The sequence below is a fragment of the Bufo gargarizans genome, chromosome 4, assembly GCF_014858855.1.
Source record: "Bufo gargarizans isolate SCDJY-AF-19 chromosome 4, ASM1485885v1, whole genome shotgun sequence".
In the NCBI taxonomy this organism is placed as follows: domain Eukaryota; kingdom Metazoa; phylum Chordata; class Amphibia; order Anura; family Bufonidae; genus Bufo; species Bufo gargarizans.
In genome coordinates, this window is record NC_058083.1 from 283003585 (window position 1) to 283026808 (window position 23224).

General features: G+C 42.5%; 1 protein-coding gene across 1 annotated transcript in view; it reads left to right on the forward strand.

Moving 5' to 3' along the window:
- Positions 1 to 15074: 15074 nt before the first annotated feature.
- The window catches only part of LIN28B (lin-28 homolog B), a 96906-nt gene continuing 88756 nt past the window's right edge, over positions 15075 to 23224 (forward strand). The window contains exons 1-2 of the mRNA XM_044292391.1: positions 15075 to 15084; positions 15285 to 15469. Coding sequence (XP_044148326.1) covers positions 15075 to 15084; positions 15285 to 15469 — 195 coding nt within the window. The remainder of the gene's footprint in view (positions 15085 to 15284; positions 15470 to 23224) is intronic.

The window sequence follows — 23224 nt, forward strand, 5'->3', positions numbered from 1 at the left end:
TGCAGGGTAAAAGGAGGGTCGTATAGGATGATTAAGCTCACCTTTATGGTTGTGCAAACGTGGGAACAATCCTAGTGTACACAGATGGTAGTCGGACGTCAGTGCTGCCAGTGTCGTCTAATCCTCGCTTTGATGGGTTGCCAGCCCCTGAGAGGTAAACAGTAATATTGGAAAGGATGGGCCCACGTGGAGATCCACACCCTCAGTGAAGACACTAAATTGACGCAACTGAACGACCAGACAAATTCAAATTTCTCTTTATTCAAGGACATCAGCCGTCCTCTGTATTTGCCGGGTAGCATGCTGCCAGCTATGTGCCCCCGGGGGGTAAAACATGCTGCCCGGCAAATACAGAGGACGGCTGGTGTCTCATGTAAATAACTGTGGTCTTCATTTGGTTTTGCAGGCCACCCCTGTAACGGATAAAAATAAGCAGACTTGAAAAAGGAGCTTTATATACTCCGAAACGCGTTGTTATCCTTGAATAAAGAGACATTCAAATTTGAATTCGTCTGGTCGTTCAGTTGGGCCGATTTAGTGTCTTCACTGTGGATCTCCACGTGGGCCGGTCCTTTCCAATATATCCACAGGAGACTGGAAGCAGTGGGGATGGAACCCTTAGCACTGGAATGGAACTGCTTGCAAGAGCTAAGTGACTTTTTTGCCTTTAAACATATTCCAGTCTTTAAAAGGGTGGTGCCAAGTTTTCAAGTGGATAGGGCAGGGATCAGCAACCTTCGGCACTCCAGCTGTCATGAAACTACGACTTCCAGCATTCACACTTGCTTGGTTGTAATCAGAACTCCCATAGAAGTGAATAGGAGTTGTAGTTTCACAACAGCTGGAGAGCCGGAGGTTGCTGACCCCTGGGATAGGGGATATCTCACCTGCCGTTCCATTCATTCTCTGTGGGACTGCCAGAGAGTACAGTGCTCAGCTATTTCTGGCAGTACCATAGAGAATGGATGAAGCCATTCTTGTTCTCTGGATCAGTGGGGGTCCCAGCAGTCAGACCCCCAGTGATCAAGTGAATTTTGCTACAATGTGTCCTGTCTGTGAGGTAAACATTTGATAGATTTTAGGTTATGTTCACACTGCATAGTGTCTGTAGTATATTAGTATATGTCAAAGGTATACACAGGAAATATCCCAAAATATTCCCCTCAGTTGTTAAACATATTAACATATTCCTGGGGGTGGGGGGTGAATCTATCAAGCACTACACTCCAGAATTCTGGCTTTTAAAAGTTGCAGGATAGGGCTTTTCCAACTTTTTGTACTTATTTGCGCAAATTTTTTGTTGTTGTTGCATTTTTACACCACTTACTCCAGTGTGTGGAAAAAAAGTGGGTGTGGGTAGATATGTTATTTAGTTTCACTACAGATTTATCATTGGAGTAGATTTCAATCTAAGTGCACAGACTGCCAGATGATGCACCTAATTTATGATGAGGCATGGGCATCCTCCAGCAGCGCAGAGGATATCAAAGACTGGTGTAAAACATCAGTCTTTCATAAATGACCCCAAGATATGGAAAATATTGAGGTATTGAAACACTTAGGGGGAGATTTATCATGAGGGGAATTTTTTAAGTAATTTTTCCTGGAGTGTACATTGCCATAATTTGGGGCAAATGTATCAAATGTTGAACAATATTTGTTAAAAAAAGATGCATCTTTAAGTCCCACACTTCTGTCTACTTTATATACCACCCCTTTACTGTAAGATTGCAACAGTTTTTGAGTCTTTTTAAAAAGTCACAGGTAATAAATCTGGCTTAAGGGAACCTGTCACCAGGATTTTGTGTATAGAGCTGAGGACATGGGTTGCTAGATGGTCGCTAGCACATCCGCAATACCCAGTCCCCATAGCTCTGTGTGCTTTTATTGTGTAAAAAAAAAAAAAAATTTGATACATATGCAAATTAACCGGACTCATCTTAGGCTAATTTTTAGGGCAACTACAGGAAGTGGAAGCAGTGGCCATCTTGGAAAAGGGAAAATACAGTTCCTTCTTCCCTGGATCCTGAGAAGCAATGTCCATAGGTCTGATTCCGTCTATGAATAACTGCTTCTCCGTGCTGACAATACTGTCCGGGATATCCGAGTAAGCGCTGCTACGAGACGAAAGTCCCGCTCCAAACATCGCGAGACTTGAGCGAGACCAGCGTGGAACCCGTGGAGACAGAGCGGCGGACATTACAGTTTACTCAGCGTCCTCAAGAAACTTTGCCTGAATATAGGAGACCAGATCTCGGACGGCTCCTTCCAGGCAGAGGTAAGACTGCAGCTGAGCTCATTACGGGACTGCATTAATTATAGCCAAGTTTTTCTGTGCGGTGGCATTCACACCATAGACTCGGACTTATCCATTCCCCACAGGAACTCTTATTCAGCGAATATCTTCAGCAACTTGCGCTATTACGCGCTGTATTTCAACCACTATTGCTCACATTAAGTCACTTTATTTTCTCACTATGTTTATTAATTGCATTATAATTAAGTTTATATTTCAGCACTAGTTATTTAGTCAACTTATTTCATCCCATCACCTTGTATATTATATTATTGGAATCCTTATTTCTTGCTGCATAATTTTATGGTCGACCATAGCTATTTTTTAATTAATAAAATCTGAGTGTGTGCCATAGTTCTGAGTGCTCGCTTTTATATTTCTGTTTATAATTAGGTTTAGTTACATACAACTAGACAACCTGTGAGTTTGTCTGCCTTCTTCTATATCCTTGAAATGAGAGAGAATCTGTTGCCTCTCCTGACATTTCTGTTTCAGTAAACACTTTTAGGTATCTTTTCTTAGAACTCTAGGTTGTGCTGTTCCTCTGTTGTTTCTTTTTGAAATTGAGGAATAAATTGACTGCTGGATGTTACTAGTTAGACACTATCCAATAAATGCTGACAGTGCAAGTCTGTGTAGGGACATACCCCTTTGACAAAGGAATTGGTAACTGTTAACTTATTCAAACATATTCAGGAGGAAAAACAGAAGAACATCCCAATGCAAAGATATGGAAAATATGTGTGAGGGCATCTTTAAACTAAACCTAATGCTGGGTAGGGCTGCCTCATATGGAGCACATACTGCAAATGCCATAAATTCAGTGTTGGATCCATATACTAATTAGACTTTGTGAGCCCAAAGCCCTAGTTCCTGTGCTTCTTCCTCCCAACCCTTCCCACTCTATATTGATTGGCAGGGCCAGGCTTCCCCAGTGTCACTCAAGATAGCCCTGCCAATCAAGATTAGAAGAGTAGGAGGATCTGAAAGAAGTGAGGAGCTATGAAGCACCTCAGGTCTGTCCTTAGTCCACTTAAAGCCTGATTAGCATATAGATTAAGCACTGAATTTCTTGCGATTGCAGATTAGACAACAAAAGGTATGTGAGCAATATGCAACAGCAGTAGTCCTACCTGATGTGGTGTTTGGTTTATACAAGGATCCGGCATGACCCCCAATGCAAGTCAATGGGGACGGATCCATTTTCTCTGCCGCAATCAAAAACTGATCCGTCCTCCATTGACTTTCAATGGAGTTTATGATGGATCTGTCTTGGCAATGTTAAAGATAATACAACCGGATCCGTTCATAACGGAAGCAGATGGTTATATTATCAGTAACTGAAGCGTTTTTGCTGAACCCTGCCGGATCCAGTAAAAACGCTGGTGTGAAAGTAGCCTTAGTTTCACAGCCTTGCCCTACAATACCTAATAAACTGGCAGGCTATTTTGTTGTTCTGGCATCATTGCAAGCAAGGACACTGCTGCTAGATCTCTAATAATCAGCCCTGGCCTAAAATATAGCATGTAGATGAAGTAAACATCTACATCTGTAAATCTACTGCATTATCACACGGTCATATTACATATAATGAAGATTTAAAAATGTGTGATTATTATATTTATTGGTGGGGTTTAATAAATGTACGGTACTTTAAGTATGAACATTGGTAGGTAACATTCTTTTGTAGGCCCAGCTCATTATAAGTATAGCTCCACCCATTCCCTTCGAGTAACTGCTCAGCACAAAATGTCAATATAATGATTATGCTGTTGGATCTTTATTGATGATAGATTGCAGCAGAGTTGATTAATCATAATGAATCAATAATTCACCATATCTGCATCCTTCTGACACTAAGTTTGCTAAGAATAATTGATTGGAAATTTGAGCAGCCACCAATCAATGACAAAACACCGAATGTCCTCTAAGCACAAAATCTAATTAACCTGATGATCAAGGGTCCATGTTTACACAGTGTCTCTCTCTTATTGACCTCTGCCTGAAATCTAAGCACTGGAGGGGAATAATAACTTGTCCTCTGGTTCCTTTTTGCCATCAAATATTAATAAATGGAAAGAGCACATTCTATTGTGCAGGGAATTTGATGTATCTGATACCGTCCATTGTGTTATTTGGAATGACATAGCGTAGGCTGCCTCACCTGTAATAGGGGCTCCTACTAACAGGGATCATCGTTTTGGCATTTGGATACAAGGTAAGTTAGTTGGAGAAGACAACTCAAAGGTTTCAGCTCGCACTAGCCTACAGTCCGTTATGACTTTTAATGAGACATTTGAAGCGATGAAAACAAAAGTATCATGGCACTGACAAAAACTTTTGATTTCTAGGAGCAAACCTTTCAAGAAGTCACCTAAGGATCCAGGTCAGTTCACTGAACTGCTTAGTTCTCTTTCTTATAACCACTATATATCAATAACAGACATTCTCTATCCCCCCTTCCCCCAAACGTTGGGTTCAGCAGTGTCACATGCATTTTACGTACTGTCTATAAGCGATCCTCTACTGTAGCTAATTCTGGCCAATATGTCTGTGAAAAAGGAAAATATCTCTTGGAGCTACTACCTCTACTATGGGCCCACTTTATATACAACTGTATTTTTTACAGATCAGGTGTAGCAGCTTCCTCGGAGTATGGTAAGATAAATAATGGAGTGATTGGATCATATACCTAACATGCATATTGATCTCCTTTAGGCTTTCTACTGAAGAATCTCTCTTTAGAATAGTTTATCCATTTTTTCCTTCTTCCTTTGTTCTGTCAGTTCTTTATCAAGTGCCTTTATTCTCTCTCTATAAAAATGTTTCTATGTGTATCATAGGTGCAGTATATGTCATTCGCCATGGATTGTTTTTGTTAGGTTCGCACAGAGTGAAACCGTGATCGATAGAATCGACTTGGGTCGTATTCACACACTCGTGTCTGTGAGTAAATCCGTGATAAGATGGTCATTGATTCACCCGTGAAGATTTCCGCGAAGAAACTGTATGTCTGTATTTTGCTCTTTGTGTGTTATCCGTGTTTTACTAAAGAAAAAAGAGAGGGGGCGCTCCCTGGTGTGATACCTTCTAGGCCACTGTATTAATCCCTGCGAGTCAATACACCTTACCGTATCATGTTGTGCAGAACAGGGCGAAGTTCCTCCACACCAGGAGGAGCCACCAGGCTGCTGCACTCGTTCGTCAGACACCATACGGAGGAGAGCAGAAGAGAAGTGAAGACAAAAAAGATAGCAAATGAAAACAGCTCGCTGCATCGGATACCTCGAGGTAGGTGTTTTACTGTATAAAAACAGAAAAATGTATAAAAAAAATTAAAATAAATTTAAATACATTTTTATACAATAAAATACCTACCTCGAAGTATATGGTGCAGTGCACTGTTTCCATCTGTGTGGAGAACACGGGCAGCACACATCTGTCAATAACTGACGTGCCATATTTTGAGGGTCTCAGTAATTTTAGAGGTGACCTTATCAGTTTAACTCAATCAGTAATAGATAAGTTCAATGAATAGCTTTGTATCAAGATTATATAAATTGCATATATATATATAGGTTAGCTCAGTACGCAGGTTTGGCTGCTGAAACCAGCATGGAGAACAGCCAAATGTTCAGCAGAGGAAATGTTGTATGACACAGTTCTCAAGCTCTCCAGACTGGGATCCTTCTCTTTCCAGTAGCTGTGCGCTGTGACTTTAGGGGGAAGTTTCAGGGGACAACTTCTTTAAGGGTCCAGTTACATAGACTGATTATCAGAAATGAACTTATATGATGTACACGTGAACATAATAGCAAATGCTTGTTTGTTGGGTGATCTGATTGTATATGCAGTTCAAAATGTGTTTATCTGCATCACGTTGCCCTGTCTAAAGAGGGATGTGCTGGTGACAAACAATCAAACTGTATGGGGACGAATGATCATAGCAAAGATCGTTCATCCCCATATATGTGCATAGCCACATGTAAATGGACCCTAGGTCTAAAACTTTCTTTGTCTTACAAGAGTAAGAACAGTCCTCTCTAAAGACTTTAGAACATGCACAGGGTGGCCATGGGCTCATTTACAACTATTAAAAGACTGCAAGCGATCATTGATTTAAGAAGAGGCAGTAAACGCTGTTCACATTAGTGCTACATTTTTTACTGTGATATTTGGCTATGTTATTACAAGGCATAAAAAAGGATGAAAAACTTGGTGGTGATCGCTGTGAGGTGTAATCAGGTTTTTTTTAAACAATGAATGTCTCCTATGTCATATTACAGCTCCATTCTGTCCAGAGCCATATTAGTCTTGTTACAGAGGTACATAGGACCTCTTCTGTACATACTGATGTCTTCTAAGGGAATTTATCTATATATGTACATATGGCCATGGGTGGGTAGCTGGATACTAGCTTGTGTACGGACTGTACAGTTTTATCCATGATAAACAATGATTTTATTATTGTATGCATTAGACAATGTAGAGATGTCAGTACTATTCCCCCAGCAGGGAACTCCCATATAGCATTAGGAGACATGTGACCTTGAGTGTAGTGAGTCTACGGTACTTTTTAGTTCTACCATTTAGGTACATAGAGTGCTCCGAGAGTAAATGGAGTCATGTCTGGTTCATCTACCTAAGGGTCTCCAGTTAGATGAAGCAGGTGACTATAACCATTTGCTGCTATGTCATTCAGAAAGGACTAAAGAAAAGTAAGAAAAAAGTAAGAAAATGAAAATACTATTTACATATGTAGAGGTCTTCACTATCAATAATCGGTAAATGTCTGGTGGAGCCGTACAGGTATATAACACTGGAAACCATTTTCACCCTGAAATGTGAATTGACAAATACATTTTAAATGAAAAACAAAATAAATATTTGATCTCGAAACTTTTCATCATGTGGCATGTGCACCTAGGACGGCATATGCCATGTTTCTTGGGAGTATTCACACTGTGCTCATGCTGTGTGAGAAACACTATTGGATATAAGCAGATCGAGCAGTGTGCTTTTTACCATTCAGGTCAGTGGTAGTATGTCGCAGTTTACCTACATACCGTATATATGTTTGTGGCTATTATCTGTATATTCAGATCATAGCTTAGCAGTGCCCTACAGGTCTGTCCATAGCTGTAAGATGGTGTAAGCTTTTATATGCAATATTTTTCTATTTTACGTTTTCTGCAAAACCAAATTGTCGGATTACATGAGGATTTTATATTCTGCAAATCCCTGAAAACGCTGCTGTATGTTGCTCTTTTATCAGTTATACTTCTAGCCAGGTCATATAAAGCCACAGGCATGCTTGAAGCTACTTTTATGGGGTTTTTTTTACTACAGTAAGGGCTCATTCAGACGGCCGTATACTGTCCGCAAAAATGCGGATCATTTTCTTTTGCGGACAGTTCAGCATGTCCGCAAAAAAAACTGATTGTATTCCTTTTTTTTTTGCTGACCCATAGACTTCCATGGGGCCATGTCCTGATTTTCACTGACAAGTATAGGACATGTTTCATTTGTTTTGCTGAGCCGCGCAATGGAAGAAAAGGCCCCATAGAAGTGAATGGGACAGCAAAAAAAGGGGAATCATTTTTTTTGCGGACAGCATACGGCCATCTGAATGAGCTCTAGGTAAGTAGCTAAATTTTAAATATAATTGTATTTTATAATACCAACATTTAAATTTTTTTGTGTGTTTGTTTTAATCCTTCACATAAAAGTTCCTGACTGTGAAAGCTAACAGTTTAAAGTTTTGATAAAAATAGTGTAATGTATACTGCATATTTTACATTGTGCTAAATACATTTAACTAATATTTTTCTAAAGCCCAAATATTACTAAAGATAACAAAAAGGAATCCCTGTTGTCGTTATAACATGTATTAAATCCATCTCACTCGTATTTAGTTTGATGCGTATTTTTTTTTTTACCTAATTAAATTTTTTATTGTATATTGAAATGCTACCAAACCTAAGAACAACCAATTATTTTAATTATGAAATACTGAAACATGACAATACTAAAACATGCCTGAAAACGTTTTAAACAAGTCTATTCTACCAAAATCAAAGAAACAGTCACAATTGCTGACTATATTCGTTTTGCAATGAACCCGGAAAGTGTAATGAGCTAGTACCAGTTGTATGAAGTCACATCCTATTTAGAGCCCACACACATTTCACTGATCAAGGATATTCCATGTATTGTCAAGAATCTCTTTTGCCTTGAAAAACACTACTTACATGATATAAGCAACACCATAAAAATGATCTTCAGGAAGAATTATTACAGAACTGCTGACAGTTGCAAATACTATAAAAAAATATATGGCTTTCCGTTTACATATTCTATTAATATGATGTAGAAGATCCTTCTAAAATAACACACTGGGCTGCATGAAAGAGGACTGTATACAATAACTAAAGTCCGTTTACTGTAATATAAACAGAAGAAAGTCTCCACGATTTCAGGGAAGCTTATCAGCCCTCACACTGGTCTGAATTAAGTAGGTGCGATGTACTGTTACAATGAGCTCCACAGGTACAAGACCTTCACAGAGATACCTACAGAAGATTTGTGATATTTGGTTGTTTTGCAGCACAGATTATTACACTTATAGGCGGCATTTGGTTCAACCATCTGACAACTCGTTTTTTTCTCATGAAATACAGTGTAAACTGCGGGCAGCATGTTATAGAGCAAGAGGAGATGAGCAGATTGATATATAGTTTTTTGAGAAAAGATTCAGTAAAACTCGTAATTCATACATTTATATTTCTACTTTTTCTGACTTTATTGTTCACAGGGGAGGTGATATCAGGGATTGATAGCATTCTCTGTGTAAGTGTATATATAGATAGCTGTCAGTCACTGATAGCAGTACAGTCTGCATGTTATAGAACAGGTAGAGCTGAGCAGATTGATATATAGTTTTGTAGGAAAAGATTCAGTAAAACTTGTAATTCATACATGTATATTTCTCCTTTTTCTGACTTCATTGTTCACAGGGGAGGTGATATCAGGGATTGATAGCATTCTCTGTGTAAGTGTATATATAGAGATAGCTGTCAGTCACTGATAGCAGTACAATCTGCATGTTATAGAGCAGACTGATATATAGTTTTATAGGAAAAGATTCTGTAAAACTTGTAATAAATTCATTTAAATCCCACTTTTTCTGATATCACTGTTCATGTGGGAGGTGTTATCAGTGATTGATAGCATTCCCTGTATATAGGGTGCTTAACACTGCCTTGTGGTCGGGAAGACTGGCCCTAACGCTCACTAGCAATGGTGAAAAGGTGCTTCTGATTGCCCGATGACCGAGCTAAACACTCGGGTAAAAAAGGTTATCAGGTAATAGGATCACCTGAATCATCGTTTGGCAGTAGTAGATTGTGCCATCTAAAAAGTACTCTGATGCTGGGAAATAATGATTCTCCATGGGGGTGAGCGATGCATTAGCGAGGCAGTTGCTGGGAAGGAACGCTTCCTTCCTGACAATTGTCTGCTGAATTAAGCAGTGTAAGTTTGTATACAGAGATAGCTGTCAGTCACTGACAACGCCTCTCCTGTCTTCCGGCCCAGAATGGAGCTTCCAACCCAAATGTGAACAAGTCTTTAGTTGAACATGCATTAGGGCAGTTAGTTTTACTTTATATCAAATTGCTATACAATGTCTGGTTGGTATACAGAGATAGCAGAGAATTCTTGGTGATTTTGGGCTGTAACTCATGAACAATACTAAATGAATAGTAGCATATTTATTCACTTTATACAAGGGTCAGCACTAATATAGTGTATTGCCAAAACAGCTCTAACTCATGAGGCATGGACTCCACAAGATCTCTGATGGTGTCCTGTGGTATCTGGCACCTGTAAATTGTGAGGTGGCCTCCATGGATTGGACTTGTCTTTCCAGCACATCTCCTATGCTGGATTGACATCTGGAGAATATGAAGCCAACAACTTGAATTCTTTGTTATGTTCCTGAAAAATATTATCAGTGTGGCAGGTCACATTATACTTCTGAAGGAAGCCACTGCCATTAGGGTATACCATTGCCAGGAAGGGGAGTAACAATGGTCTGCAACAATGTTTAGGTAGGTGGTATGTGTCAAAGTAGGAGCCACATGAATGAGAGAAGCTAAGGTTTCTCAGCAGAAATGTGCCTCTGCTGGCTTTCCTTCTTTCCATAATGCATCCCGATTTCAGGTTCACATCTGTGGCGGAGGTTCGGTTAGAAGCCTCCATTGAAAATTCCTGCAAAAATGCAGGACAAAATACAGTAAATTCATTTTTCCTGTTTCTAGACCAGAAGAGAGAAATGGAAAATATTCCATACACAGGAACCCAGTACCAAAAAATTATTCATCAGACCAGGTCACCCACTTGCATTGCTCCATGGTCCAGTTTTGATACTCACCATACTTATTGTAGGCACTTTCAACAGTGGGCAGGGTTCAGCATCACAGCCAGCATTAAAGGGAACCTGTCACCATGAAAATGTGAAATAATCTGCAGGCAGTATGTTATAGAGCAGGAGGAGCTGAGTAGACGGATGTATGGTTTTATGGGAAAAGATTCAGTAAAACTTGTAATTTATCTAAATTCCTGCTCATTCTGGGCTTGAAGTCCTAGAGGCGGTCCTATCAGTGATTGACAGCTATCTCTGTATACACATAGAGGGAATAATGTCAGTCACTGGGCCGTCTACATGACTTCAAAGACCAGAATGAGCAGGAATATAAATGAATATGTTATACCTAATCTTTTCCCATAAACTACACATCAATCTGCTCAGCTTCTCCTGCTCTATAACATGCTGCCTTCAGCTCAGACACCATGTTCAGTGTGACAGGTTCCCTTTAAGTTTACCTCTGCTCCAGTAGCCGTTCTGTTGTATCGGACCAGATTGATCAGCGTTCACACCCAAGAGCCATCAGTGAGCCCTGAGCAGCCATGATCCTGTTACAGACTCACTGGTTGTCCTTCCTTGGACCTACAGATGTAGTAGAGTTAACACATGAGACGTGTTATGTAAACTAAATGTGTTAGCCAAACACCTTCAATTGCTTTTCAATGGCTTTTGTTTCAAGATAACGCAATGAGTTAAGAAATTTGAGTTAAGAGTTTGAATGTTAACCCTGCTACATCTGTAATTTGGTAAATTGTAACCACTAAATACTGAAAACACCCCACAAAACCTACTATTTAGGCAATGCCCACCGCCACTTACATGCTTACACTTGCTCCATTTTTCCTGCTTCCAATATATCAGCTACAAGAACTGACTGTTCTCTTGTTGCCTAATATATCGCGCCTTTGACTGGTGCCATTGTCAGTGTCATGCATTTACTAGATAGTGGCTGATTGGTGCGCGGGATATTGTGGGCATATACTATAAACAGCTTTTAACGCATGGATAGCATAGTATTTGCGATGCATTGTGTGCAGAAACACATGGAAACAGTAATAGCACAATGAGCATATGTATTTGGGAAAATGAGAAAAAAAGCTCATTAAAATGTGCTTTTCCTGTTCCTCTCAGTTTTATGTCAGTATGCCTGAACGGGATGTTACAAAGTGACTTTACGATCAGCGGGGCCCCGACCTCTGGGGGCCCCATCGATCCTGAAAATGACCAGGCCACAGTATCGGGTACAGACAACGTTTAATAGGCCAGGTACATCAGCAGCACAAAGCTGCTACATATTCTACAGGGTAAAATGTATGAGACTGATGTTCAGGCTGTTTAAGGGGTGACCCCACAAAAAGTATTTATCTCCTATCCAAAATAGATTGTGGGGGTTAGACTACTGGGACGCCCAACAATCCCGAGAATGAAGGGTCCCTGAGCCCCCGCTCTGAATGGAGTGGTAGGGTGCATTTACTTATATGGGATTGACAAAAGTGAACGGAGTGATGAACAAACATGCACACTACCATTCAGAGCGGGGACTCGGGATTGCAGGGGTTTCCAAAGGTCACACCCCACTGTGACACTGGGGATAGCTGATAAATTCTTTCAGTGGGACAACCCCTTTTATAGGAGTGGTCTGATGCCATAAAAGGTTCTTCATCGTTCTACAAAGGTAAAATAAATGGACTAATACTAAAACTGCATGGATCGCCCGGTTTGAGTCCCTGACACATGGTCCCGAAGTTCTGAGCTTCTGATAAGCTTCCCCCTTCTGTCCATGACGTGTATGAAGAGGTTCATTAACTAAGCCAGCATCCTTCTCCATCAGGGATAAATCTGAGACAGAGAAGGGGACCACTTCTGGAGCCACTCGACAGGAACTAAAATCGGCAAAATTTGGACCTTTTTATACAGAGCTGAATGGGAATAATAATAATGATGAATTCTGCATCAAACATCACACGTTCAGATCCCTCTTGCGATTTTGGAAGCTCAACTTCCGCTGTTTGAGCACAGACAGGACCTTCTTCCCCTGCTTGAGTGTTGGTTCATCATAAAGAGGCATTAGCTAAGCCAGCCCCCTTCTCTATGTCTGCCTCTTCCGTGATGGAGAAGGGGGTTAGGCTTAGTTAATGAACCAGACAGGCATTCCCCCTCAAGTACTTCACTGAGACAGGCGCAGGAAGCACTTTGCCTGTGTTAGTATGACAGCCTAGTGGGGCTTCTACGACCGTGAGCGGGGATCTGAAATCAGGACATTGGTGCCGCCTTAATTTTAATTAATTTCCATATGCAATATGATCTCAATTCGGCTAAAATGAGTGTTTATGAGCACTCAGGATACAGACCTACTTGTTGGACAGCAAGTCTGACAGAATTAGCAGTGAATGGAACAGCGTAGCCTGCAATATATGTGAAAACCTGCAGCCTGCAGCGTAAAAACTGTTGAAAATGTGTAATGAAAACCCTATTAAAAAAATGTATTTAGCCCAAACGACAATCTAGTATTTAGAGGGAACTACGTCACTAGGGTGTATGCCCTGCCATGGTGCAAAAGGCCCTGAATCGGGACCGTTTCATGCAGGGCTATCCTGTTAGACCCTGGGTGTTCTATTTAGAGTCCTTCTGTGGAGAGCTTTCTAGGGATGTAGACTCCATTCTCCTTGGTCCATGACAGAACTCCCTGCCTTATGAAGTAGGCCAGGCAGGACTACTAGGAGGACTAGCACCTAGGCCAGCTTTGTATCTAGGTGGTGATTAGGGCTGACATTTTACGTCATGCCAGTTCCATGCTTTCCGTTTGGCCAATGACTTATTACACGGCTTCTGTTGTGACAGAGAATGCTGTCAAACAGGAGAAAGCAATTGAGGAGCACGCGCTGCGCGGGAAAGGGCTGTGGTAATTGGGCGGGAGAGTATGGCGGGTGTCGTTCGTATAGGCAGGAAATTTGCGTCCTATGCATGACGGGCAGTCTGCAAAGCAGCGTCTATGGTGCCATTGGCATTATCCTGTCACCTGCACAAGTCTGCGACATGTTATAAGTTGTGGTCACCTACAGGGCGATACATTCTGTCGGATGCCCCGTGACGTCACATCGCGGCTGAGGTGTTAGCGCGTATACCGCACACTGACGTGCGGGAGAACACGAGCCCGCGGTCCACGAATGAGCCCAAAACATGTCACCCCGCCGACAGGATCGTATATTCCGTGGACTTGTGAGCCGGTAATAATTCTGGTCTCCTCAATACACGTCGGCAGGAGGCTAGCGGCGTGCGACAAAACTATAGGCACGGGTAACGATTCCGACACATCAGGCGGGTAGCTGCGCCCTGCTCCCGGCACAGCTGTGCCCGCTCTTATTTCGTTTGCACATATTTCGTTCTGACGGATGAGCTGCCCGCACGTCGGCATTGATGTGAATGGAACATTAGAAGCCCCGACGTCCTGTCAAGTGGATGAGACATTTTAGGGAAACCGTGACTAGGTAAAGGGTGATGCGGCTATTCTAGGACAGGCAGCAGAGCTACTGACTGACTCATTCACAAGTAAAGGGTGACACACTAGACGTGATGTGGGGCCCACCTATGTACTAAGGCTTGCCCACGTCACCTATTACCAAGGAATGCCAGGGTTAGGCTGTGCTGGCACTCGGGGCATCTGATCCCGCCTGCTGTGGCACTAGTGCCCCCCGGACCTTGCACTTGATTAGGAGCACTCCTCTGTTGACTGAGGTCCTCTTTCCAATCCTAGGCTCGTATTTAGGAAGTCATTAATCACATCCCCTCCCCCGGAAAGAGATGGCGGAGCAGACCTGTGAAGTCCGATCCAGCACCCGCCTTCACCCCACCCCCCTCCTGAAGGGAGAAAACACACACACACACTGAAACCTCCACGTTTTTAACCCAATCTGTCACGTCTTGTGGTCAGGGCGAGGTTAAAGTTGAGAAGCAGAGCCTGGCCGGCGCTAGGTGATCCGGCGGTGCCGGGCTGTGTGTGTGTGCCGGGCGGCGCTGCAGCCACTCGTGTGTAAGAGTCGCTTCATTCATAAATGATTTCCGTGCTGGCGCGGGGCGAGGCGGCTATTGGCTGAGCGCGGCCGCTGCCAGCCCCTCCAGGCTCCGTGGTGAGATTAGTAACAAGGAGGCATGTAATTGACAGAGTCACGTGTGCGGGATGAGGGGGCCGGGGAGCGAGCGCAGCGCTGGGAGCAGCACAGGAGGCAGAGCACGCTAGACCATGCGAGCTAAATCTGGGATCGCTCCAAATCAGGATGTCACATTGATGCAGCAGATCGCCCCGGTCACCGAGGAAACTTCTCATCTGGCGAGCGAGCGGCGGGCGGCGTCATGGCCGAAGGTTCCTAGCCTTGTGCTTTCTTCTAGTAGTGTAGTGTTATCAGGGGGAGGGGAGCCACTCCGGAACCGGCCACGGGCCATTGTCTGCGGTGCCTTTCACCTGTCCCGGACCATAACAAGTTCTTGTGCCACCCCCACAGGCAGGTTAGCAGAGGTAGGTGCCCCCCATGCATCATTGTGTGTTTGTGCTCTCTTACCCAGGAGGGGCTGGTAAAGGTGGCAGAGAAGAGCAAGGGAAGCTGCCCGAGGAAGAGGAGGACATCCAGGTCCTGCATGGTGCAGGCCACTGCAAATGGTTCAATGTGCGGATGGGATTCGGTTTCATCTCTATGACCAGTCGGGAGGGAAGTCCCTTGGAGAACCCGGTTGATGTTTTTGTACACCAAGTAAGTGGACCCCTTCCTCCCCCCCCTCTTCCATGCTAGCCACCCACTAGGAGATGGATAAACCACCCACTTTGACTCTTTAGACACCAGGGAGGCATCTGGCGTGCCTTGCTCGCTAGGCTTTTTCCTCCATCATAAAAGTAAACTTCCTCCACCGTTTGGGGTTGTCAACCCTTATGGAAGTGGTGATTCTCTGAGCCTATCCTGTTTTGTAATCAAGGTGACTAGGCCACAGATTGATGCGTAGCACCACCCTGGTGGACTGGCAGCAGTAAGATGGGAGAAATGCAGGCTTGGTGATGTCTGTCTCGCCACCGAAAGACAAGGAGTCAATAATAATGAACTTCATGGCGGTGCTGTAAAAGGGCCATGTTGCCTTTGCTCTGGCTGTGAACAGCAGGAAAGCTCATGAGCCCCAGCTCCGTCTCTTTAAGGGCAAGCATGTGGCCAGAGGCACTTCATATGGCTTGTACTGTCTCCCAGGCCCATGGAAGAGGTTGGATATTGTGGCCCTCAGCACCTGGGTCCACATAAGGGACAGTTGTTTTAACCATTCCTGTGCCTGACTTGTAGACAGTACCATTCAGGGTCAGACCTTTTAATAAGCTCTCCACACATTACCAGATAATGTTTTGTGAGATTGGGGCAATCCAGGTGTAGACCAACCGGACTCCTAAGCATGTCATGTTAGACTGACCTTTTCCAGAGGTTTACTGGATCAACACTGTCCTAAAGTACCGAGTCTCTGATGAGGAGTACTCCTCGTCCTCTTGTGATTGCTTTGATTGGGGCCATCATGCAGCCCCAAAGAAACAATGCTCTGGTGACATGGAGCTTGATGGGTCACATGGGGACATCTCTGCTCTTTGCCGGATAGCTTATGCCAAGGCCGGGCGCTCAGTGCTTTGTCTTTTTCAACAAATGGGTGTCGAGTGTGAAATCAAACGCGTGTGGGATTATTTTTCAATGCTGACTGTTTTTTGTTTTCTTTTTCTTACCTTTTGCTTTTTTGATTTTTCCTTCAAGTTGTTTTTGTGTGTATTTGTTTTTCCTAGATCAGGATCTGTGTGTTGGCTCCTTTTTCATTTGAGCCTCCCCAAGGTTGTTATAGCTTTTTTTACGATCTCATAAATTTGCTTTTATAGATGAATAAACCAAAAGAGAAAAAAAACAAAACTTCCTCTTTGTGTAACTGTATCTTGGTTTCCTTTTTATTTTCCACCTCTGCTGAATTCCACTTCATGGCATGCTTGTTTCTGGCCAGAAGGATGAAGTATGGAGGGGCTGGTATTGGTAGAGCTGTATTTATATAGGCGCTCATTTAGGTTTTGTTGGTTACGTTGCACTTTAAGACCTGAAACATCCTACTGGGTAATCGTAGCTGGAATAATTGGCTGGTCTAAGTGCGAAATGGCCTCACCTTTATTAGATTGCAGGGTTCAGCTATATATATATATATATATATATATATATATATATATATATATATATATATATATATATATATATATATATAGCTGTGGGTCCTACTTCCATAGGCACACAGGTTAAAGTGCATGCTGCCGTTTTACTAGAAAGGACGCCCTCTCTGTCAGTGGGGAATCCTATTGCTGATGGCAAGTTATTACTTTGCTTTTGATTTGTAAATGGAATGAGTTGATGATTTTGTGTTATTATTGTGTTATGTGCCTGCACTACTAATACAGTCATTTATATGACCGGTTCCACCAGTGGACATGGGGGAGGACCATTAGAATATATCTCCTTTATGTAATGAAGCTTTGGTTGCTGGTTCCTATTGTAAAGTGAATGAAGACTGAATAGGGTAGGTAATATGAGGAGCTGTCACTTGTGTTGTGGACAGTGTCATCATTTCATTATAAAATTCTGTATGTATATACACTTTGAGTAGTAATGTGACTTTATCAGTAATGCCTATGACATACTAGGTTCCTTCTGCCTTTATCTTTTTTGTCTTCCCTAAGAGCAGATCTGTCTTATGAAGGCAATGATAGTTCAGTGCTCCTTGAGACTCATGTGTTAAGTGTTTGTCACTGTTTCTCTTTTGAGTTATTTTCTCAGGAAAACCAATTATATCGTGTGTGTTTATTTTTTTTAATTTATTTATATATATATATATAATTTTTTTTTTTTTTCATAACTGTGTAATCTGATCCATGAAGGAGAGATCTGATCAACTTCTCATTCCCTTCATTCATTCTGTTGCTTTGGGAATCCTGAGGATTCTTAATGATATCATGAAAACTGCAATTGGTTTGTGTGCTGTGTGTTATCAGGCAGAATACTGCTGCCTGTCTTATTCAGGGTGGCTGTGATATTACCATGTCTTTATGCTCTACACCTCAACTTGATAAAAAAAAAAAAACTATAAAAACTCATAAGAAGAAAGTTCTTACTTTATATTAAACTTCTTGAGAAATGCTGTGCTCTTCAGTTCTATAAACCAGAGAAATGCTTTATCTTCTGATCTCATACTTTTATTTCTGTTTAGTTTGTGTGATTTATTGATAATAATAATCAGGTTGATGCTCTTCATTTTTGTAGATTTTGCTTTGATTCCCTTATTTTGCTCACTTTAGGGTCATTGTGTAATTTCTGAACTTTTACAAACAGTTTTGTTCTGTTTTCATTAGTATCACATAAGCATTGTAGTGTGTTTCAATGACTCAGTATAGAGAATTTTAGCTGGTGGCTCCTTATAAAATACTCAGGGTTTATTCTGGATACAGATTTAACATATTAGTTAAATGGACATTGCAACCAATTTCCTCATACTGTAAATTAGGAGAGGTCTTCGGTGCACATGTTTGTTCTTTGAAATGTCACAGTAACAGTGGAATTTTGTTCACAATTTGCACTTGTGTGTTCTTCACAAGAACGTGGGCCAGATCTCTAAAAAAAATATTAGGCTCCTTTCACACCAGCGTTTTTACTGGATCCGGCAGGGTTCAGCAAAAACGCTACCGTTACTGATAATACAACTGTCTGCATCCGTTCAAAATGGATCCGGTTGTATTATCTGTAACATTGAGAAGACGGATCCGTTTTCTATTGTGTCAGGGAGAACGGAGCCGTCCCCATTGACTTGCACAGGGGGCCATCCCGGATCTGTCTTGCTCCGCATCCCAGGTCAGAAAGCAAACTACAACATGTTGCGTTCCCAGACCGAAAAAGAAAACCGCAACTAAACGGAACGGAATGCATTTTGGAGCATTCCGTTCAGTTTTGTCCCCATTGACAACGAATGGGAAGAAAACTGAAGCTTTTTTTTTCCGGTATTGAGCCCCTATGATTGATCTCAATACCGGAAAACTTAAATGTTAGTGTGAAAGTAGCCTAGTCGCTTCTTTGATGTTGGTAGCAGATATTTCTGATCAGACGCCATGGAAGGGACAGGCTGCACAGTCTGGCTACTAATAGCACAATGAGCCATGTGTCTGACCGATCTCCCCATTGACAGGTTGTGTCTTGCAGTCCTGAGCGATGCAAATGCCAAGCACCAGATCTCCTCCTCCAGTGTATTCTAGATTTGTTCTTCAGGCAGATGTCTAGTGTATGTATCCTTTGGTTCTTTCCCTTCTATAGACTTCTCTTTCTGTCAGTGCCATAATACCCTTTTCTCTAGTAAACCAATTTACTTTAATCAGAGGTATGCTCTACATAACTGAGAGTGTGCTCTACATAACTGTTCATATCCATGGGAAATGCAGACTCGTATGAAGCTTCAAGTTATTTCTTTAATATCAGTGGAGTCATCTAAAGCTTTACATGTGTTCTGTCATATGAAGCAATTTGTTGTTTGTGCTCAGCAGTCCAAGGGTTAACATTCCTTCCCCCCACTCCATTGAAGATCTTTTGAATGGGAGGAATTTGCACCCTTTGGCTCAGGTTGCAGACTCTCTTGATCAGGGAAGTTGAGGGTCGTAGCAGTTCGGTTTTCTCTAGGTGTACAGATGACACAAGTGTTGTAGGTGTGATTTGTGGACATGCTTCCCCACAACGTGCCCCCCGTCATTGGGCTGTTCTCGACTATTCATTCCTTTACCCCACTGTCCATCAGGTTTGGTCAGTGCAAGAGCAGGAACAACGCTCCTTTCAATATTGTTCTGTCTAGTTGTCTTCTTTGTTTCATGTTTTTTAACAATTCTTAGCAAATACATGAATGTTCCTACTCAGCTTTTATTTTTATTTTTTTGAGGGGTGGCAGTTTTAAGCTTTATGATGGAAACTCCCAGATTCCAGATGTTTCATGTGAATGGCATTTCTGGAAATTTTTAGTTTTACTTTTCTGTTTTCAATCTCTGCCATGCCCTTAACCTGTCTGATAATTCACAGCTTGCCTTAAAAACCATGCACACATACATTTTTACATTTTTTTTTTTGGTCTGTTGGATGGGAGATGTACATACAAGAGAAACTTGGCACGTGGACCACCCATCACTGAAGTGTGTGTGTGTGTGTGTGTATATATATATATATATATATATATATATATATATTGGACTGTTTGTGAATGCTTCTCCTGGTTCATCATTGGGAACACTGGTGTGGCAGGAGACCTGTTGGGGGAGGTGGGTGCATTCAGAAGGTTAAAGTGGGGCCCTATTAACCTCAACCTATTACAGGTTTTCTGCCATGCAAGCCCCACCCATGAATGTCCCTGGACAGCTAATACCCAGCTTTTGTTTCTCTGGCAGAAAGGCTTTTTTCCTCTGTAGACTGCGCTGAAAGGAAAGAAACCAGTCCTTTTTTTACTGTTCTGATCAAGTGACTCCCCCCAGTGAGTCAGAGATAGGGTTGAAGGTGAATCATAGGATGAATCAGACACAAATCCATTTTTTATTTTTTTTTGTCTGGAAATATGACTAAGATGGCTCATTTGTAATATGACAGTAAAAAATGTTCACAATAAACAAAAGTTCTGTCTATCAGCATGCATAGTTGTCTTTTCTTACTGCTCGCTAAACTACATAGAAATGTATGCTGGTAATATGGCAGTCTTTACCTGTTTTCCAGGGATCAGATGGCGGACTAGAATTCCTGTCCGTTTCCAGCCTCCTATATGAAATGGTGTTGCCCTGGTTTAATACCATGTCATGCTAGGTAGTGAACGGTACCATATTTTCTCTGAACTCACATGGCAACTACAGTGGGGGAAGGGTCCCACCCACCGAGCTTCTGGTGGGGGCTGGGATTCTTGCCTGAGAATTGTGGTGATAAACACTCTAACAAAGCAACATAACATAAAGCCTTAACCTTCAAAAACAAGATGACTTGAGAATTAACCGTTACCTGGCTGTTCCTTTATAAATAATGCTTGTGTGAGCACCACCTCCTTTCTGTTTTTGAGGCACATCTCTCGTTCAATATTCAGTCTTCTGAATGTGTGTTACTGACTAGCTTTATTTTTCTTCCTTGGGGGTCAATAGATTTTCTAACTATATATAGATTGATTATTTATTTATTTAATTATCTTTTTCTATAGTAAAGATCTTGAATTTTAAACTAAACTAAAATTTTAGTTTACTCTTTACGTGGTTTATACTAGTTCCTAGAATGACGTTCATTTGTTGAAGGCAAGATTTGATAGATGATAAATCTATAGATTTAATGAGCAGCAACGCAGAACTGGTACGTTTGTAATAATTATACCCTTTATTTTTATAGCACGAACACGGACAACAGGAATTAGCTCACACATAATATGCTGGTAAACTGGATTTTTATTAGCCTCAAGTCTGAATGTTATCCTCTGTAATAGAGGTATTTCCATTGGAAATTTATTGCATATCTACAAGACAACAGTGTCTGATAAGGTGGAGGTTCTACCTCTGAACTCCTTTCCACCAGATGAGACTGCCTTGGATGGAGCGCTCTTGCACCTTACGCTGGGTTCAGACCTGAGCGTACTTGAACGTACGCTCTGTATGCGCAATTGTACGGGCGTTTGCAATCGCGCATACAGAGACAAGCAAACGCCCATTGTCGCGCGTTCCCGATGAAGTCTATGGGCGGGAACGCGCGACAAGACGCCCCAAAGAAGCTCCTGTACTTCTTGGGGCGTTTTACAGCGCGTAGGAACGCGCTGTAAAACGCTCAGGTCTAAACCCAGCCTTAGGCTACTTTCACACTCGCGTTTGGTGCAGATCCGTCATGGATCTAAACAAACTCATCCATTCAGATAATCCAACCGCATGCATCCGTTCAGAACGGATCCGTTTGTAATATTTTTAACATGGCCAAGACCGATCCGTCTTGAACACCATTGAAAGTCAATGGAGGACGGATCCATTTTCTATTGTGCCAGATTGTGTCATAGAAAACGGATCCGTCGCCATTGACTTACATTGTGTGCCAGGATGGATCCGTTTGGCTCAGTTTCATCAGACGGACACCAAAACTCTGCAAGCGGAATGGAGACTGAACTGAGACAAACTGATGCATTCTGAGCGGATCCTTTTCCATTCAGAATGCATTAGGGAAAAACTGATCCGTTCAGGGCTCTCACAAGCGGCCCAAAACGGATCTCCCAAACGGAAAGCCAAAACGCCAGTGTGAAAGTAGACTTAAAGGCTTCCTGGGTTATAGATCTTGATGAACCATCTTTTAGATAGGTCATCAATATCCGTTTGGTGGAGATCCAATTCTCAGCAGCCCCACCAATTGGCTGGTCTCCACGGCCACCAGCACTGACATAGATGAAGGAGACAGAAGCACGGCTCCATATAGGGCAGTGATTGCTAACCTTAGCACTCCAGCTGTGGTGAAACTACGACTACCAACATGCTCCATTTATTTCTATAGAGTTCTGGGAGCAGCCAAGCAAGGGGGCCATCTTGGGAGTTGTAGTTGTGCCACAGCTGGAGTGCCAAGGTTAGCCTTCACTGGTATAGGGGCTATAGGATATCTGCAGCTCACCTGCCATTCATGTGAATGGGAGCAGTGCTGCAGTAACCCGATACCACCACACACAGGTGCTGTGCTTCCAGCAACCTTCTTTCTTAGTGCCCCTGCCAGTGGCTGCTACGAGCAGCTGGTTGGTGAGGGTGCCATCTGTTGTACCCCCACCTATCAGTGGTCATCAATATCTGTAAGCTGGAAAACCCAGAATACTCTCCTGGCCATTCTGACATTGGTCACAGAGAGATGCGACTTCCATCTACACAGTGGACTTTTTTGTCCAGTCTTTAGAAGATTCTGCGACAGAATCCCCTAACGGAGCCTCTAACACATGATGTGGATGAGCCCAAAAGTTTAAGTCTATTGGAATTACAAAAAGAGCCAAGGAAACCTGCTTGCCATACTGTCACTTGCATAGAGCCAGAGACGTCCTGTGGTCCGTTCTGGTGTAATCTCTTTTTCTGAACATATTACATTCGAATTGTGACTACCATTACACCGATCGTTGATTATTTCATGTCACTTGTTCTAGTTTAGACTTTTAGGGGTCAGTTAGGCCCCATGCACACGGCCGTTGTTCACAGCCGTGTGCGGGCCGTGGAACCGCGGCCTGGATCCCTTCCTGTGAGCTGGAGCGCACGGCGTCACTGGTTGCTATGACGCCGTGCGCCCCCTGCTGCCGGCACAGTACAGTAATACACTGGTATAGATCATACCAGTGTATTACTGTATAGCGGCGGCAGCAGGGAGCGCACGGCGTCATAGCAACCAGTGACGCCGTGCGCTCCAGCTCACAGGAAGGGATCCAGGCCGCGGTTCCACGGCCCGCACACG